The sequence below is a fragment of the Cherax quadricarinatus genome, chromosome 13 (assembly GCF_038502225.1).
Source record: "Cherax quadricarinatus isolate ZL_2023a chromosome 13, ASM3850222v1, whole genome shotgun sequence".
Lineage (NCBI taxonomy): Eukaryota > Metazoa > Arthropoda > Malacostraca > Decapoda > Parastacidae > Cherax > Cherax quadricarinatus.
The window spans coordinates 50,643,233-50,661,019 of record NC_091304.1 but is presented as its reverse complement, the minus strand read 5'-3'; the positions used below and the strand labels follow the sequence as shown (position 1 = coordinate 50,661,019).

The 17,787-nt window shown below is 45.6% G+C and overlaps 1 protein-coding gene across 11 annotated transcripts in view; it reads right to left on the bottom strand.

Annotated features, from left to right (window-relative positions):
- The window catches only part of Oatp30B (Organic anion transporting polypeptide 30B), a 389,857-nt gene that overhangs the window by 158,619 nt on the left and 213,451 nt on the right, over positions 1 to 17,787 (bottom strand). For 4 of the 11 annotated variants that reach the window (XM_070084713.1, XM_070084711.1, XM_070084714.1 and 1 more), the window contains one exon: positions 11,231 to 11,310. The exons of 6 other annotated variants lie outside the window; for them this stretch is intronic. Coding sequence is in view for 1 of the 5 variants with exons in the window: in XM_070084711.1 (XP_069940812.1) it covers positions 11,231 to 11,310 (80 nt within the window). In the remaining 4 variants the exon portion in view is untranslated. Of the gene's footprint in view, positions 1 to 5,030; positions 5,163 to 11,230; positions 11,311 to 17,787 lie in introns of those variants that run through there. One more of the 11 variants, XM_070084720.1, reaches the window with a different exon arrangement.

Below are 17,787 nucleotides of genomic sequence, written 5' to 3'. Positions count from 1 at the left end.
GTGTAGGGGAGGCAGACAGCAGTGTAGGGGAGGCAGACACAGCAGTGTAGGGGAGGCAGACACACAGCAGTGTAGGCAGACACACAGCAGTGTAGGGGAGGCAGACACACAGCAGTGTAGGGGAGGCAGACACACAGCAGTGTAGGGGAGGCAGACACACAGCAGTGTAGGGGAGGCAGACAGCAGGGTAGGGGAGGCAGACACGGCAGTGTAGGGGAGGCAGACACACACAGCAGTGTAGGGGAGGCAGACACACAGCAGTGTAGGGGAGGCAGACACACAGCAGTGTAGGGGAGGCAGACACACAACAGTGTAGGGGAGGCAGACACACAGCAGTGTAGGGGAGGCAGACAACAGTGTAGGGCAGGCAGACAACAGTGTATGGAAGGAAAAGGACACAGCAGTGTAGGGGAGGCAGACAGCAGTGTAGGGGAGGCAGACACAGCAGTGTAGGGGAGGCAGACACACAGCAGTGTAGGGGAGCAGTGTAGGGGAGGCAGACACACAGCAGTGTAGGGGAGGCAGACACACAGCAGTGTAGGGGAGGATGACACACAGCAGTGTAGGGGAGGATGACACACAGCAGTGTAGGGGAGGATGACACACAGCAGTGTAGGGGAGGAAGACACAGCAGTGTAGGGGAGGCAGACACACAGCAGTGTAGGGGAGGCAGACACACAGCAGTGTAGGGGAGGCAGACACACAGCAGTGTAGGGGAGGCAGACAACAGTGTAGGGAAGGAAGACACACAGCAGTGTAGGGGAGGAAGACAGCAGTGTAGGGGAGGAAGACAGCAATGTAGGGAAGGAAGACAGCAGTGTAGGGGAGGAAGATAACAGTGCAGAAGTGGTAAACAGTAGTACGAGAATGACAATGTGGTGAAAGGCTGGGACACTGAAGCAGACTCCTACACTCACTCATGTACCAAGGACAGCAGGTAGGCGAGCCGAGGGTGGGCGGCAGCAAGGATTGGGTGGGTTTGGTAGGTAGGACGGGTGGTGGGTGTTGTCAGGGCTAGAAGGCCGTGAGTGACAGATGGGAGGGCGAGTATTATTTTAACAACACTGCAGGTCTAGTTCCACTTGACTACTCATAAACACTGGTGTATCAAGTGGTAACGCCAATTCTCAAGGTATTGCCAACATTGCCAATAATATACTGGCCTGTCTCCATTACTAGTACGATAACAAATATTTAGTACAAAATGCGTTATTATAATAAATAATATATATATATATATATATATATATATATATATATATATATATATATATATATATATATATATATATATATCCATAAATCATTCCATATCAAAGACCTCAGGCGGCCAGCCAAAATTAAAATTTATAAAAAACATTTAAAAATTAGTTTCATTTTCAAATCACTTCACAGTCAACAAAGTGATCCACTACTTCAACAAGAGGTCAGCCAAACGAAGCCACAGTCCAAATTTTCACGAAATGGAAAATATATCCTGTAAGCCGAGAAACGATGCTTGATATTTAGTCTAGGACACTTGTTATTTAGTCTAGGATGCTTGTTATTTATTCTCTCTCTTCCCACTCTAAGCAAGAAGCATCATCCTCCCAAGCTCTAAACGCTGCTCCTCGAGGATACTGTAGCTTCTTAACACACAGTATAACACGGTAGCTCTCTCAATGAGGAACCGGGGACTACTACTCGGCATGGGTGAAATGTTGCGCACGTTTCCTTACATCGTTGTCGGTCGACTGTTCTGGGTCGCATCCTGGGGAAGCAGATTAAAGGACCCAACCTACCTCCAGGTAGGTAAACCCTAATGGAAATAAAACACAGTTCTCGATGACTCACTGACTATTTTATCCTGGGTGGCTAACCTTCTGGGTTAAATATCAGAAGAAAATCTTATGTTAAGCTGACATTTCATTAGTCCTTTATTACGCTATGTACAAGACCTATTCTGTGATAAAATGTGACAAACATTATTACCTCTGTTGCCACAGTACATTACAGAATATGTTAACCGCACACTTCTAACGAACCCAATTATGCTTAAAGGTCAAACTCTCTTACTAGAGTTGTTACCCAGCGTAGTGGAGAGGTGATAGATTAAGCCTGGCAGTAGGAAACTCCACCTGTGTTTCCTGTAGACCCCAGAGGCTGATAAGTTGAAAAAGTAATTAAAGAAGTTTGACACTCCCTTCCCTCCTTGCAAGGCCAGCACTAGTCTACCCTGCCTCTTCGCTGGTTGTTCTCCGAGCATGTATGTGATCTGCTCTGCAGTGTAGCATACGCTGATATACTGATCTGTAGAGTTTGGTGCTTTACAACCAGTACAGCTCGGCCTGAAATCAGGTCTCTGATAACGCACTATCAACCGTGGCTCGTAGGCAGGGCAGGATTAAAGTGTGTACGCCCTGGGCACACATCATATACCCCCGTCAAAATATATGTACAAGTACGCAGGTGGCTTTGAAATTAGAAGAGCTCTGACAAGTAATTATTCAACGATCTTGGGCATATCCAAGATAAAATTAGCAAAAACGCTACTAGCATGAATAAAACACAGCACATTAAAAATTACCAGCATCAGGTTCAAATCCCATGACGTTGCTAATGTATAAACATTCTTAAAACTTCCCAGGCACCCCCGATATTATAAAAACTATGATGTCAGCTTAGGTCGTTAGCCAATAATTAAAATGTGTTCAAGTGTCAGTTACATGCCACAAGGTACACAGAGGAGGGAGAAAGGGAGAGGAAGGAAGAACTTTGAAATGGGACAATGAAAGATATGTGCGTGCTCGATCCTCAACTGGCAGTCATCTTAAAGTAAAAATTTCTTATTAAAGAATGTGTCTAAACACCAACGTCTTGCTGAAAACAGTATAGCTTGCTTCTCGTCTGTAGGGCCCACCAGGTCCGCCGCTTCCCATGGACGTATCTGTGTATGTGATCCATAAATTTCCCAGGCACAAGTCTGCTACAGAGTTAGCTTACTGTAGCAGCCAATGCCATGGCATCTTCCTGTTCATTATTCAGAGCACCAGTATTGCCCGGGCACCAAGACAGCCCCGCGTCCTTGTGCCAAACATGGACCACAAGGTCGACAAAAGCATACCGGGCCCAAAGATCCAACTAAGCCAGATATCTGGTTTGCGAGGAGCTCCACATTGAGTACAAAGGACTCGTTTGATAACTGCCCAATACGAGTCCTTCCCGGCGACTACTGCAAAGCCAAAACCACCCTTCCTCTATGATCCATCAGTAAAACCATTTTACCTTGAAACATGGATAAGACCATCTTCCAAGAAACCAGCCAAAGGCATCACTGGGGTTCTTCACTCAAGGGAGGTTTTCATCCACTGCTTACAAAAGGAGGACATCAGGCATTGCCCAAGGAGGACACGGAGAGGAGCCAACTTCTCTGACCGCGAGCATATCAAGGCCATAATTAGAAGAACAGCTAACATACAAAGATTAAACATCGCAGGAAGCCTCACACTATGAAGCGCTCTCCCTCTCTCCTCAACAGAGACGGAGCAGCAGCTGGCTTGCCAGGTGTAAGCCAAACTTTAAACAGGTAACAAAGGCCTAGGTGATCAAGGCGGGGATACAGGAAAAACTCATCAAATATCCTAAATGAGAATTCAGTCAAATTAGACAGGACATCATGAAATCTCTCACCGTTTAGTAGGTTCAATGCAAACTCAAAATTTATATTCTAAATCAAAGTTTACTTCTCGTCTCTGAATATGATATTGCATTTCAAGACAAGATAACAGGATCTCACTAGACAAATGTATATATTTTGACACTGATTTACCTTCTGATGCAATGACTTGTCACACTGCACGAACACATTCCTCTTGACATACGAGTACTGATTTTAAAATCAGTTTATTCATGGTAGAATAATATAACATCAATGCCAGTCTCAAATAATCATCTCCCAGAGGCAGTGCCAGACATGTTGCATCAGCAACTATACTCCTGTCTAAGAAGATTTAGTATTCCCTAAAATATTATTACTGATTTTTTTTCAAAAGACTAATTTAGACAAAACTTGTATTTTATGGGATGTTCTCCATACTAGTCAGCAACAACTTATTCTGAAGTTATGTACGAACATCGCCTTTCTTTACAAGCTAACCAGGAATGCTTAGTTAAAATGATTTTCATGCAAAATGTGGCACCGTCTGCCAGGCTAGATCTGGGAGCCCACACACCTGCAGAATAACGGAAGATTGTAGATGCTCCATCAATGTCCCCACCTCCACCACCAGTCAAGAAATAGTCTGTTCTCCAGAAAATCAGTTAACGTCGCAGCACAGCAATAGCAAAACATTTGTGTGGTTACATACGGTTTGATATCCTTTTGCAACTCCTCGCTTCTACCACCAAGGTGGCTGTAAATGTACTTAGTTAGTTTAATATGTTTATTATGCACCCCATACCCATCCTGTGGGCGGTAGTCAAAAGATTACAGAGGTACATAATGGGTCCAGGGACTGGGCCTCAAAGTTTTGATAGCTGAGCAAGTTACAGAGGTAATGAATTCACAATTTACAAAGGTAATGAACTCACAATTTACAAAGGTAATGAACTCCAGGTAGGTCTAGTCACAATCATGACAAGTTACAAAGGTATTTACAGATTACAGAGGTACACAATGGGTCCAGGGACCGGGCTCCAAAGTTTTGATGGCTGAACTAGGTACAAGGTAATGAACTCACAAGTTACAAAGGTAATGAATACTGTAAGAATGGTTACTTACGTTTATACATGGCTGCAATCATGAACAAATTTTAGAGTAATGAGCAATTCACACTTCTACACCCGGTCACAACTGTAGTGAGTTATTGGTGCAAATGTTGATTGCTGAGTCTCTCTCTCTCTCTCTCTCACACACACACACACACACACACACACACACACACACACACACACACACACACACACACACACACACACACACACACACACACACACACGCACACACACTCATACACACACACACACACTCATACACTAAGGTTATGCCTTACCTTTAGACGGTTTCGGGGGGGGTCGTCATCTTGGTTGCTGGCCTGATCGACCAGGCTACTGGTGTTAGCCGCACACAGATTAACGTATGCATCACCGTCTGGCTGGACAGGATATGACGAACTTACGTTTCCTCTTGAAGATGGCCAATAGCCTTTTGGTCATTATCCCAGTACATTCACAGCGCCCCTGTTATTCACTGAATGAATTTTGTACCGTATCCGTCGCCCCTTTCCAAGAGGAGGAGGGGAGGGAGGGTATCGATGTGCAGATTTGGGACTTATTTTTCTAGAATTTTACAGGTGTAAATTATAATGAAATTTTCTCGCTCACGAAGAATAAGTATTCCAATTAATTTAGGTGCTGACTAAGCTTATGTGAGCAGCCAAGGTTCTCTATATTCTCCAGTTCTGCAATTTCGCCTGTCTTGAATGGGGCAATATCCCAGACTAGAGAGAATGGGTGGCTTGCATAGAAACCATTATTGGCTTGGCGTCCCTTGCTGTAAAGGTTCAAGGTTATCATTTTCCTCGCGGCTGTGATAACACTGTTGTAATCCTTCGTGTGACATCTGCTAACATTATCAACACCTGGTGAAGTTATTCTAATCTGCTGTGACAATGAACATCACAATGTTTTCAGTGGCCCACTGGAATACTTGGTTTGTATCAGCTTGGAGGTTTGCCGTGTCCTCAGTGGATATCGCTCTCATAAATTCTAATGTCGTTAGCAAAAGGATAACAAGAGTTATGATTTCTATTTCTATATCGGATATAATTATGAGAGTACTGGGACAAGTACTGTGCCTTAGGGAACAGTTTTCCAATAAGACATCTTTTGATTTCACTTTGTTTACTATTCATCTTTGGGTTTTATATCTTAAGAAATTAAATACCCATCTACCCACTTTTCCAGCTTTCCTTTTTGTCAGCATTTTGTTCTCTACTACATCGTAGTAGCACTTAAGTAACTATTTCGTTAACCATTATTTTCCAGTGGCAGCACAGAATATGTTATTGGACAATGAACATTTCCGATGATTGCCACATTCGTAAGTGTCACCTTGATCTACGTCCATTACGCCTAACATCACTACATTTGTTGCCAATACTAAACACTGTTCACTAGAGCTGGCACTGCACGCCACTGGGTCATTCCTCTCTCGTATCTGACCATGATAATATACATCATCACAATCATCCCTCTCGCTCGCGTGATCCGGAAGACTATTCCACAGAATAATCATCAAGACATACTTTACTGAATACCAATCATTTGTTAAGGGATCTTACAATCCAACAATAAGAAAAATATTCAGAGACATGCACATCCTGTGTCATGGCTTGGTGTAGATAAGATCCGGTTATCCGTGTGACAACTACGAATTTTGCTTGAAACCAACAAAATCCAGTACAGCGGCTCCACTTCCCGGCACTACCCGGATGGACGCAGCAGCAGCACCACCACCACCACCACCAATAATGGCTCACTCCACCGCTATCACAGGACAATCCACCGGACGTTCCAGATATAAATGGTGTCGGTTCCGACTGCCATCATCTCCCTCCCTCCCTCCCCCTCTCGTCCCGCCCTGAACCCAGATGAATGACGACTCTCTGGCTGCTGTGATGGAGGCTGGAGCACAACTGATGAAAATATAACGCCCATCTTTATTCCTATTTCTCACAGTCACCACCCAGGAGCATTTCCATCTCCCTCTCCAAGCCCACCTTCACTCCTCCCCCCTCACACGCTGCCCTGCCCATCCCTTACTCCCTGCTCCTTCCACACCTCTAGCCTTCTCTTCTCTTCCCTCACACCTCTACAGCACCTCAAATTCTTACCCTCAGTGTCTCTAAAGTCTATAACCCAGACAACCCCAACATCACCAGCAAGCCTCAGTTGTAGTCATCGTACGAACTGTGAACTATCTCGCTATTAAATGACAGAAGAGTCCCTCTGCAAATGACAATAAAAAAACCGTCCCTCTGTAGACAACCGTCACTACTTTACCGCAGAATTCTATGCACAGTCTGCCAAAGTACCGGTGAATGTGTATGTACTCACCTAGTTGAGGTTGCGGGGGTCGAGTCCGAGCTCCTGGCCCCGCCTCTTCACTGATCGCCACTAGGTCACTCTCCCTGAGCCGTGAGCTTTATCATACCTCTGCTTAAAGCTATGTATGGATCCTGCCTCCACTACATCGCTTCCCAAACTATTCCACTTACTGACTACTCTGTGGCTGAAGAAATACTTCCTAACATCCCTGTGATTCATCTGTCTTCAGCACCTCAATCTATCCTGAATAACCATGTGTGTGTGTGTGTGTGTGTGTGTGTGTGTGTGTGTGTGTGTGTGTGTGTGTGTGTGTGTGTGTGTGTGTGTGTGTGTGTGTGTGTGTGTGTGTGTGTGTGTGCGCGCGCGCGCGCGTGCTTGCTCTCTCTAAGCAATTTATACTCGCTAATTTATGTTTAAATGGACAATCTTTGCTCCTGTACCAACCTGTGAGTGTGCTAGAGTGCCACTGTATCGGAGTGCTGGTGAGTGCACCAGTACATGTGAATGCCAGAGTGCAGCAGTACTTGTGCCACTGAGTGCACAGAGGGCCAGGCCTCACCCAAGCGTCCTAGTTCATCTTCATAAACTTAAATGTATCACTCACTACTTCAAAGCCGGCGTAAAGTTTGGCAGAGTTGAGCAGTCTTAAGTTTAAGCTGATACACCCGAAGTAAAAACAGTGGAGGGACCACCACCCTGGCTCACACCTGCTGTAGAGCCTAAGATGCTATATTCTGAGCAACCCTGCCTGTGGACTAGCTCTAACCTGAAAATATTAGAGATCAAGATCATATATCCTGAATAACCATGTCCATAGACCAGACTGTTTTAAAACAGTAGTGTCTACATGATAACCGTAGATTGTGGCTGCCTCTCGTCAATCTTTCCAGGTCAAAGAATTTCCTGATTGGAGTGTTGCTTATGATCCTTTATAGTATGGTTGGAAGAGGGATTCTCTCTCACACACATTTGTGTATATGTATAAATATAACACATTCATTTGTGTATAGGTGTATAAATATAATACACATACACACAATTCAAGTGTTCCCAGAAGTTCAGATGGTTGATTAAGTGTAGGTTCTGTACGTTTTCCAGCTCAGCAATCACCTGTGACAAAGGCCGTTAGAATAGCCTGGAGACAAGTGACTTGTAGATTATCATCACTGGCTCAGCATCTCTTGTTCTGACCATTCTACTTATCCAATATATCATTTTACTTATAGTAGTGACAGCAACACTGTTGTGATCCTTGAACGGGAGATCTGACATCCTCTCGTACAATGAACTTTCACTCGACTGAATGATCTGATTTTGCCCAGTACTGTTACAGAATTTCCCTCATTCCATACAGTAGCAACTATCATACTAGTTAAATTACTAAATATTCATTTATCAAGTAGAGATAACCGAACTAACCAAATCTTACCAAGACAAATACATTACCTGTTAATATACGATACATTTTTTTTTCACGATTTGACTGACAAACTTTCCAAACCAAATTTAATACTTTTGGAGGAAAAGTTGTCCAATTTTAACAAATGAAATTTAATACCAACTATTTTATGTAAAATTACTAAAATCTTTCAAAAGGCAAGTACAAAATATATTATACAAATTAAGGAACCATACAAATTACGTAATGGAAGGTACCTATACAGTAATTTACTTTTCCCAAGCATATGCAAGTCCTTGACCAGAGTTCTTGAAACTGGATGATGTTTCACACAATTTGTTTTGCTAACTTGATATTGTTAACTTAGTTACATTTTGGTATTTGTTAACTTGTCATTTTAACTTAAATATACCCATATATCAATATTTGTTATGTCATAATATTACAGTTCTTGTACTTTTAACTTCAACAAATTCTGAAGAGGCAATGAGCAAAATTGGAAAATATTACAAGTTCAAATACAGAATTATTTTGTTACCCTGGCACTGATCCTCGTCCTACCATTGTGCTTTACAAGCTATACGAACATCATAATGAAGGAACACGGCAGTAGGCCTACTGGCCCACACTGGGCATGTCTACCTCTCACTTAACCACAACTACCCATATACGCGTCCCACCTATATTTAAAGTTACCCAAAGTTTTTGCCTCGGCGACTACCTGGGATTTGTTCCACTAACTTTTGCTAAATCAGGTCTTCAGTGTGCACGTTTATATCTAAATTTCTCCAACTGTCTTGGTTATTTACCTGGAGTCTACATGGAGGGTGTTCTTGGGATATAGATTAATGTAATCTTTGTATATGTACTGTCTGGATTTATATGAAACATGGCAGAGAAATCAAAACGATAAAGCAGAGATTTTGGCAACTTTCAGAATTAGTTACAACAACTATAATGAAGGAACATGCCAGCCGAAGTTCTTTTATACTACAAAGTCTTCAAGTCACAAAAACCACAAAAAATATTATTTTCTTCAGTTCAGTAATTAAAGGCAGAAGATCTTGTATTCTAGACGTCAGTTCTAGACGTGTGGTGTTACTCTCTGAGGGAGGGAGGCGCGCGGACTGCAGCTGCCCCTTGCAATTGCTCTGTTGCCTCTGCTGTGATCTACGTACCGTCCTCATTTACTACCAGCGCTTGTACACTTGTATATTCGGAGTTGTAAAAGACCACAAGTACACCAACACTAGACTTAACAATACCGTAATTTAAGACTGTTCCAAAAACAGTGATGTAATAAACATATCAAACTAAGTTTCAATTAAAAGTCACTGCAATGAACCATTTTTGTTGACCCTCTCCCAAAAGTAATTATCTGTTCAGTACGTTTTCTCCGAGAAAATAATTATTTATATTACAGAAACAGAAGACAGTCTTCAGCGGAAAGGCTGAGCTTTCCAGGAGCTTTGTCAAGCTCCTGGAAAGCGAAACATTGCCACAAAATGTCACATTAGTTGCTCTTGAGTCCTTTTTACCTAACATTTTGTTGGTATTTCTACCAACATAAATACAATTCCTACTAGGGTAACGAACTGGAGCAACGTTTAGCTGTTATTACTGACCCCAGTGATGAGAGTACACGTAAAGGTTATGGCTGATTTCCTAGCTAATTACACGATTTTTTTTTTTTAATATTTTTCACTAGACGGAACAAGTGTCGTGGGCGCACACTTGAGGTCAGGAAAGAAGGGATCTGGGTGTAACATACTGTGATAAACCTATGATTGGAGTTTTTTTTTTTCATTTTCTACCCTCGCAGGCAGGCCCGAGACCAACCTTCTCTGTTGATTACCTGTTCAATCAGACTTTTGCTGTTGGCGGCGCTGGCCCACATAGCCACCGCAACTCACTTGATCTAGCACATCCTAAGATTTCTACACCAGATCCGGCAATATCTGTGATATCTGCTAGTAGTAGGATTCACGGGATCTAGTTTACACTTCCTCCAATCTCTCACTTTAGAACGAAAGACACATTCACAGTCATTCATTTAATCGCTTTCCTGCCAGAAGTGTGCTCATATCATAGTTCAGATGACCCTTTAAAATTGAAGTATCATCTCCCCCTTTAGTGTGCAGGCACTGTACTTTCTACCTCCAGGACTCAGGTCCTGCTAACCGGTCCCCATAACTCTTAATATTACCTTACCTACACTCCAACAGCACACCAGGTCACCAAAAACACTTATTTCCAAGCTTGCTCATACACAAGCCTGGTGTATGTTCAAGCTCCTGGCACTCAAAACTTCCTTTACCCCCTGTCTCCAACCCTTTTGAGACGATTCTTACCTTTCTTTAGATGGTGGATCAACTGGTACACTGTCTATACTGGAGACGGAAACTAATTCAGCGTTAAGAGTGGGAGGCGGCAAGATAATCCGTAGATAAGTGCCTGAGGTGGTCAGTCAGGCTGGAGAAGAGTTCAGCTGAGTGGGCTGGTTCAGACCATGGAGCTGCACTCTTCTCCAGACTGAGGGACTGACCACCTCAAATACTTTTTTCATTAAGGTTGATGAATTAATATCTTTATTTCATTACTAATACTACCTTTGTATTTGACTGAAAAAGCCTACTGTGTAGGCGAAACGTTTCATCAACAAAGATACCCAACTGTTGCACATATGCCTTAATCGACAACCTGTCGGTATTTTATACTATTTTCAATTATACTGACACTACCTACTTGCTTTACGGGTGGATCCAAAACATGTCTGAGCGTGAATTCAGCAGTTGGTATGCAACCTCTGGCTGCAACACACGTACCTGCAACACCGACAAGAATCAGTAATGGGTTCATTACAACACTGCATCACACAACACACAAGTAAAGAAATTTAACAACAGAAATCATGTCAGTCTAACATGTTAAGTTTCAGGGTGAGCGAGTGAACGTGCCTGAAGTCATGTATGTTATACTTTCAACATTATCAAAGTAACACAAATACTTAAACACGTATAGAAGAGGATTTTCCTGAGTGGCGGTTAGAAAACGGTTACTGGAATAGTGGCAACGGATCACCCGAAGAGCAGTTACACAAGGCCATAACTGTGTTCACATCACGGTAGACATGTACTCGGGGTAAAACACGGGTAGACAGGCAATCGGGGTAAAACACGGGTAGACAGGCAATCGGGGTAAAACAGGCACACAGGTACTCGGGGTAAAACACGGGTAGACAGATACTCGGGTACAACAGAGGCAAATAAACAGCTCCGGCTGTACAAACACTCACGCCATGTCAACACCACGCCTACACGGGACATCAAGGCCAACCGAACCATTTTATATAGCAAGTACATAAAGCTGGGAACTTCTACTGATGACTCGGCACAACAAGAATGTGGGAAAGTTAGCCACGTCATTCAGACAAGAGGGAGAGGAGAGGGACCCAAGTCACGAGAAAGAAGGGAAAACAAGAGGGCTTAAGAATGTAAGGATGTAGAACGAACAAAAATGAAATGTTATGGTATTCAGGACGAATAAAGAAGATAAATGGATGGGCAAATATTGAATAAAACGCAGAACGAACAACAGAGGAAGGAGTGAATGGAAGAAGGGTATCGGTAAATAGTGAAGGATGGAGGTAAATCGGAAAAAGTAGATACATTTGAAATACTGTATAAGCACTGACCAAATAAACCATTCAGCACTAAGTAAAAACAAAACAAAAATCTAACACAAAAACAGCCAAGGTAGAATTAGCAATCAAAAACTACTGGTATGGATAAAAACAAATATACACGAAGTGAAAATGACAGGCATCAGTTAAAAAAAAAAACAGTAAATTGCTCTAGAGATTCCCACATGACCCTTGATAATTATAAACATAACGAAATAAAGAGCTACAAGTTGTAAACAAAACTGTGTTTGATAGTAAGCTGCAACACTACAAGCTACAAACAGCGGGAAGCAGCTCTTGCAAAACATGAGACTGTGGGTGAGGTGTGTCCAAGCCTCAGTCGACAGTAGACTGTGCGTGAGGTGCGTGACGAAGCCTCAGTCAACAGTAGTCTCAAGGTGCTGATTCCTGCTGAAGCCCTGTATATAGCTTCTTTCATTCCTATAGCGCCTACCTGACTCAACTTCTCAAGGACATGTGTCCTTTGAAGTCACTGAACTCGAAATCTCAGCGTTTGCCCTCGGCATCTGCTTAGTTATTTTCCTGGTCATCCACTCCTGAATCTGATCTTTTAAACAACAGTATGAACAGAAGTATCCTGGGCTAGGCAAACAGAACACACTGGGAATTTTATTATATAGTAAACCGAGATCCAACTAGGCCAGCTATCAGCACGAGATCAGTGCGGAGCTCTGCGGGACACTGAGATAGGTTTGCGAACTGTGTTCGAATTCTCACCGGAGATCACAGCAAAGCAACACCACTAGTTCTTTGGCTAGTAAGTAGTAGCAGTAGTAGTAGTAGTAGTAGTAGTAGTAGTAGTAGTAGTAGTAGTAGTATCAAGTAGTAACAGGATCAGGTAAAATAATCAACCAACGTCTGAGTGGAAAACTGGTATCCTTCAGAAACAGCCAACTCCATGATGTTGCTCACTGCTATCTGAAGCCTAGGAAAAGCTACCCCAGGAGTAGACAGTGCAGTACACGGTAGACCGTCCACACAAAAGACGACCTCGACTCCCTCAGGGATAACACCGATCACACCTTCTACAAATACTTTTTATTTTCGGTAGAAGAAAAAATGGGATGGTGCAATTTCCCAACCGTAAGTGTGTTCGTTAGTGTAGAGCTATATACCAGTGTGGCGCGTACAATGTCTTCAAGAGTGCCATCAAGACTTAGCATCTCAGAAAAGTGCTTGTTATCAAGCTATCTAACCATGACAATAACAGTATAACTGTGTATTTAAACCTAAGAGGGGAAAGATTTACAGCATGGTAAGATGGAGGTCACCAGCAGAGGGAGGGACAAGCAGAGGAAATCAGGAAGGAAAACTGAATCATTGTTTTCACAAAAAGCATTTTTGAATAGATGAATTTATATTTTGTCTTATACAAATTTCGATTCACTTGTGATTAATAATCAACTGTTCAACTATGAAATAATTACTATCCTACTGTACAACTATGATATAATCCTTAGTGTTAAGTAGTCAGTAAGCCAATAATGTTAAGTTGGCCCATAATGTCTAGGCATAATAGAGGCTCTCTTTGCATTGCAACCCACCATTGTTAATACAAAATCTCAATGTACTGTTTGCAAAGACATAAAATAAATAAATAAATAAATAAATAAATAAAGAGGGGGCAGGTAGAAGCGGGCCGGGAGAGGCTGAGGTCGGCAAGGTGAGGAACATTCATGGGAGAGGAGGGGGAGTGGACGGAGGGGGCGGGTGAACATACTAAGGTGTGTGGGGGAGGATGGATGAACTGCAACACTGGAACCCGGATATTCCTACACGTGGACAGGCGTGACTGATAAGCACTGACCCCAAACGACTACAAACCTTCCCTACACACCTTGCACACGCTCGGAAACCACCATACCCACTGCCACCCACACCTCTCTAACCTTCACTACAAAATCATTTCACACTGTCACTAACACTCGCATGTGTTTCCTACTTAACGTGCAGTTAATTAATTAGTAATAAAAAACTCGATCATCTGCTTGACAGACGACAAATCCCGGGGTCCATCATCAGGCAGGCTGGAAGGCAGACACCTAGGCAGGTATCAAGCAGGCAGATAAGCAAGCAGGCTGGCATTCATGCAGGCAGCTAGGCAGTCATCTATGCTGCTAACTAGGCAATCAAGCACGTAGATAACGTTGCAAGTAGCTAGAAAAGCAGGTAGACAGTATTGCAGGCAGGTACCTAGGAAAGTAGAAGTAGGCAGCGTTGCAAGGTACCTAGGAAAGCAGTGGTAGGCAGCACTGCTAGTAGGCAGGCAGGCAAGTACGCATGCAATTAGGATGACAGGAAGCTAGGAAGGCAGGGCAGGCAGGTGGGGCAGGCAGGGTGGGTGGAGTGGGAGGCAGGTGGAGCAGGTGGGAGGCGGAGGTGGGAAGGTGGGAGGGCGGGTGGGTGGGAAGGTGGGCGAGGGTGGGAGGGTGGGTGGGTGGGAGTGGGAAGGTGGGAGGAAGGGAGGGAAGGAGGCGGGCCGGGCGGAGGCGGGCGGGAAGGAGGTGGGTGGAGTGGAGTGGTGGGAGGGGGCGGGGAGGAGGGAGGGCAGGTGGGTGGGAGGAGGCGGGTGGGTGGGTGGAGGTGGGGAAGGCAGGTGGAGGCTAGGGTGGAGTGGGAAGGAAGGCGGGAGGTGGGTAAGGAGGCGGTGGGTGAGTAGGGCAGGAAGAGGTAGGGTAGGAAGGAAGGAGGCAGGTAGGATGGGTGGGAAGGAGGAGGGCAGGTGGGGAAGGAAGGAAGGAGGCGGGTAGGTGGGTGGGTGGAAGGAAGGAGGCAGGTGGGTAGGTGGGTGGGAAGGAAGGAAGGAAGGCGGGAGGTGGTGGGAAGGAGGCAGGTGGGTGGGTGGGAGGAGGTGGGAAGGCAGGTGGGTGTGGGAGGCAGGAGCGGGTGGGAGGCAGGCAGGTGGGAAGGAAGGCAAGGGTAGGTAGGAAGGAGGAGGTGGGAAGGAAGGCAGGTAGGTGGGTAAGGAGGCGGAGTGGGAGGCAGGCGGGTGGGAAGGAAGGCGGGAAGGTAGGGTGGGAGGAGGGTGGGAGGAAGGTGGGTGGGAGGAAGGAGGTCGGGTGGGAAGGGAGGGCAGGTGGGTGGGTGGGAGGCAGGTGGGTGGGTGGGAGGTGGGCCGGGTGGGTGGGAGGCGGGTGGGTGGGTGGGAAGGCGGGTGGGTGTGGGAGGAGGAGGCGGGTGGGGGTGGGTGGAAGGAAGGCGGGTGGGGTGGGTGGAAGGAAGGAGGCAGGTGGGAGGTGGGAATGGGAAGGAGGAGGAGGTGGAGGTAGGTAAGGGTGGGAGGAAGGAAGGGAGGCAGGTGGAGTGGGAAGGGGAGGTAGAAAGGCAGGCAGGTAGGCAGGCAGGTAGGAAGATCAGGTAGACAGGTAGGTAGGCAGGAAGGCAGGTAGGTAGGAAGGCAGGTAGGCAGGCAGGTAGGAAGATCAGGTAGGCAGGCAGACAGGTAGGAAGGCAAGTAGGCAGGCAGGTAGGAAGATCAGGTAGGCAGGTAGGTAGGAAGGCATGTAGGAAGACAAGTAGGCAGGTAGGTAGGAAGGCAGGTAGGAAGGCAGGTAAGAAGGCAGGTAGGTAGGAAGGCAGGTAGGAAGGTAGGTAGGAAGGAAGGCAGGTAGGTAGGAAGGCAGGTAGGTAGGAAGGCAGGTAGGTAGGAAGGCAGGTAGGTAGGTAGGAAGGAAGGCAGGTAGGTAGGTAGGAAGGAAGGCAGGTAGGTAGGAAGGAAGGCAGGTAGGAAGGCAGGTAGGAAGGAAGGAAGGTAGGTAGGAAGGCAGGAAGGCAGGTAGGAAGGAAGGAAGGTAGGTAGGAAGGTAGGTAGGTAGGTAGGAAGGCAGGTAGGTAGGTAGGTAGGAAGGAAGGTAGGTAGGAAGGAAGGTAGGTAGGTAGGAAGGAAGGTAGGTAGGAAGGAAGGAAGGCAGGTAGGTAGGAAGGCAGGTAGGTAGGAAGGAAGGCAGGTAGGTAGGTAGGTAGGTAGGTAGGAAGGAAGGTAGGCAGGTAGGAAGGAAGGTAGGCAGGTAGGAAGGAAGGCAGGCAGGTAGGAAGGAAGGCAGGCAGGTAGGAAGGAAGGCAGGCAGGTAGGAAGGTAGGCAGGCAGGTAGGAAGGTAGGCAGGCAGGTAGGAAGGTAGGCAGGCAGGTAGGAAGGCAGGTAGGAAGGTAGGCAGGCAGGTAGGAAGGCAGGTAGGAAGGTAGGCAGGCAGGTAGGAAGGCAGGTAGGAAGGTAGGCAGGCAGGTAGGAAGGCAGGTAGGAAGGCAGGTAGGAAGGCAGGTAGGAAGGCAGGTAGGAAGGCAGGTAGGAAGGCAGGTAGGAAGGCAGGTAGGAAGGCAGGTAGGCAGGTAGGAAGGCAGGCAGGTAGGAAGGCAGGTAGGAAGGAAGGCAGGTAGGAAGGCAGGTAGGTAGGTAGGAAGGAAGGCAGGTAGGTAGGTAGGAAGGCAGGTAGGTAGGAAGGCAGGTAGGTAGGAAGGAAGGCAGGTAGGTAGGTAGGTAGGAAGGCAGGTAGGTAGGAAGGCAGGTAGGTAGGAAGGCAGGTAGGTAGGTAGGTAGGAAGGAAGGCAGGTAGGAAGGAAGGCAGGTAGGTAGGAAGGAAGGCAGGTAGGTAGGAAGGAAGGCAGGTAGGTAGGAAGGAAGGCAGGTAGGAAGGAAGGCAGGTAGGAAGGAAGGCAGGTAGGTAGGAAGGAAGGCAGGTAGGAAGGCAGGCAGGTAGGAAGGCAGGCAGGTAGGAAGGCAGGCAGGTAGGAAGGCAGGCAGGTAGGAAGGCAGGCAGGTAGAAAGGAAGGCAGGTAGGTAGCGAGGGGCACCATGCAACAATGCTTCACTCTTGTATCATACTATAGTAAATCAGTGGTGTATAAATCCGCCATGCATCTGTCATGAAGGTTCCTATCGCCAGCCTGGAGATCAGAAACAGACAGCTGGTGCATCCATAAGACCACCTACCTTCATCCACCTGTCGTTGACCACTACCAACTAGCCCCTGCGGATCACTGCTACCAAACTTCAGTTTAATATACACACGTTGAGTGAATGGGAGAGCGAGAAGAGTGAATGGAGGAAAGGAGGGATGAAAAAGTGGAAAGATATTGAACAAATCATAAATGGCAGCGTTCCTCCCTGATCACTGAATCTCTAGGTCACAGGTTAGCCTTTTTATGATTACAGATCTCCAATGGCTTGGCCAATATGTGACCATATCCCCTTCACCAGAGTGCGAAAATCACCACCACCAGTCATATTAGGTACCAGTAGAACTTCAAAAGATGTCAGTGGCTTGGTTTTACTTGATAGCTAACAATAGAAACAATGAAGATTGAGACACTTATGCAGCATATGGGAATCTTTATTCAGGAAACGTTTCGCCACACAGTGGCTTCATCAGTCCAATACAAAGAGGAAGGCGTAAGGAGAGGAGGAGAATGAGGTAATCAGTCCCTCAACCTGGAGTCGATGTGTTCAGTCCATCAATCTTGTAGAAGATTGATGGACTGAACACATCGACTCCAGGTTGAGGGACTGATTACCTCATTCTCCTCCTCTCCTTACGCCTTCCTCTTTGTATTGGACTGATGAAGCCACTGTGTGGCGAAACGTTTCCTGAATAAAGATTCCCA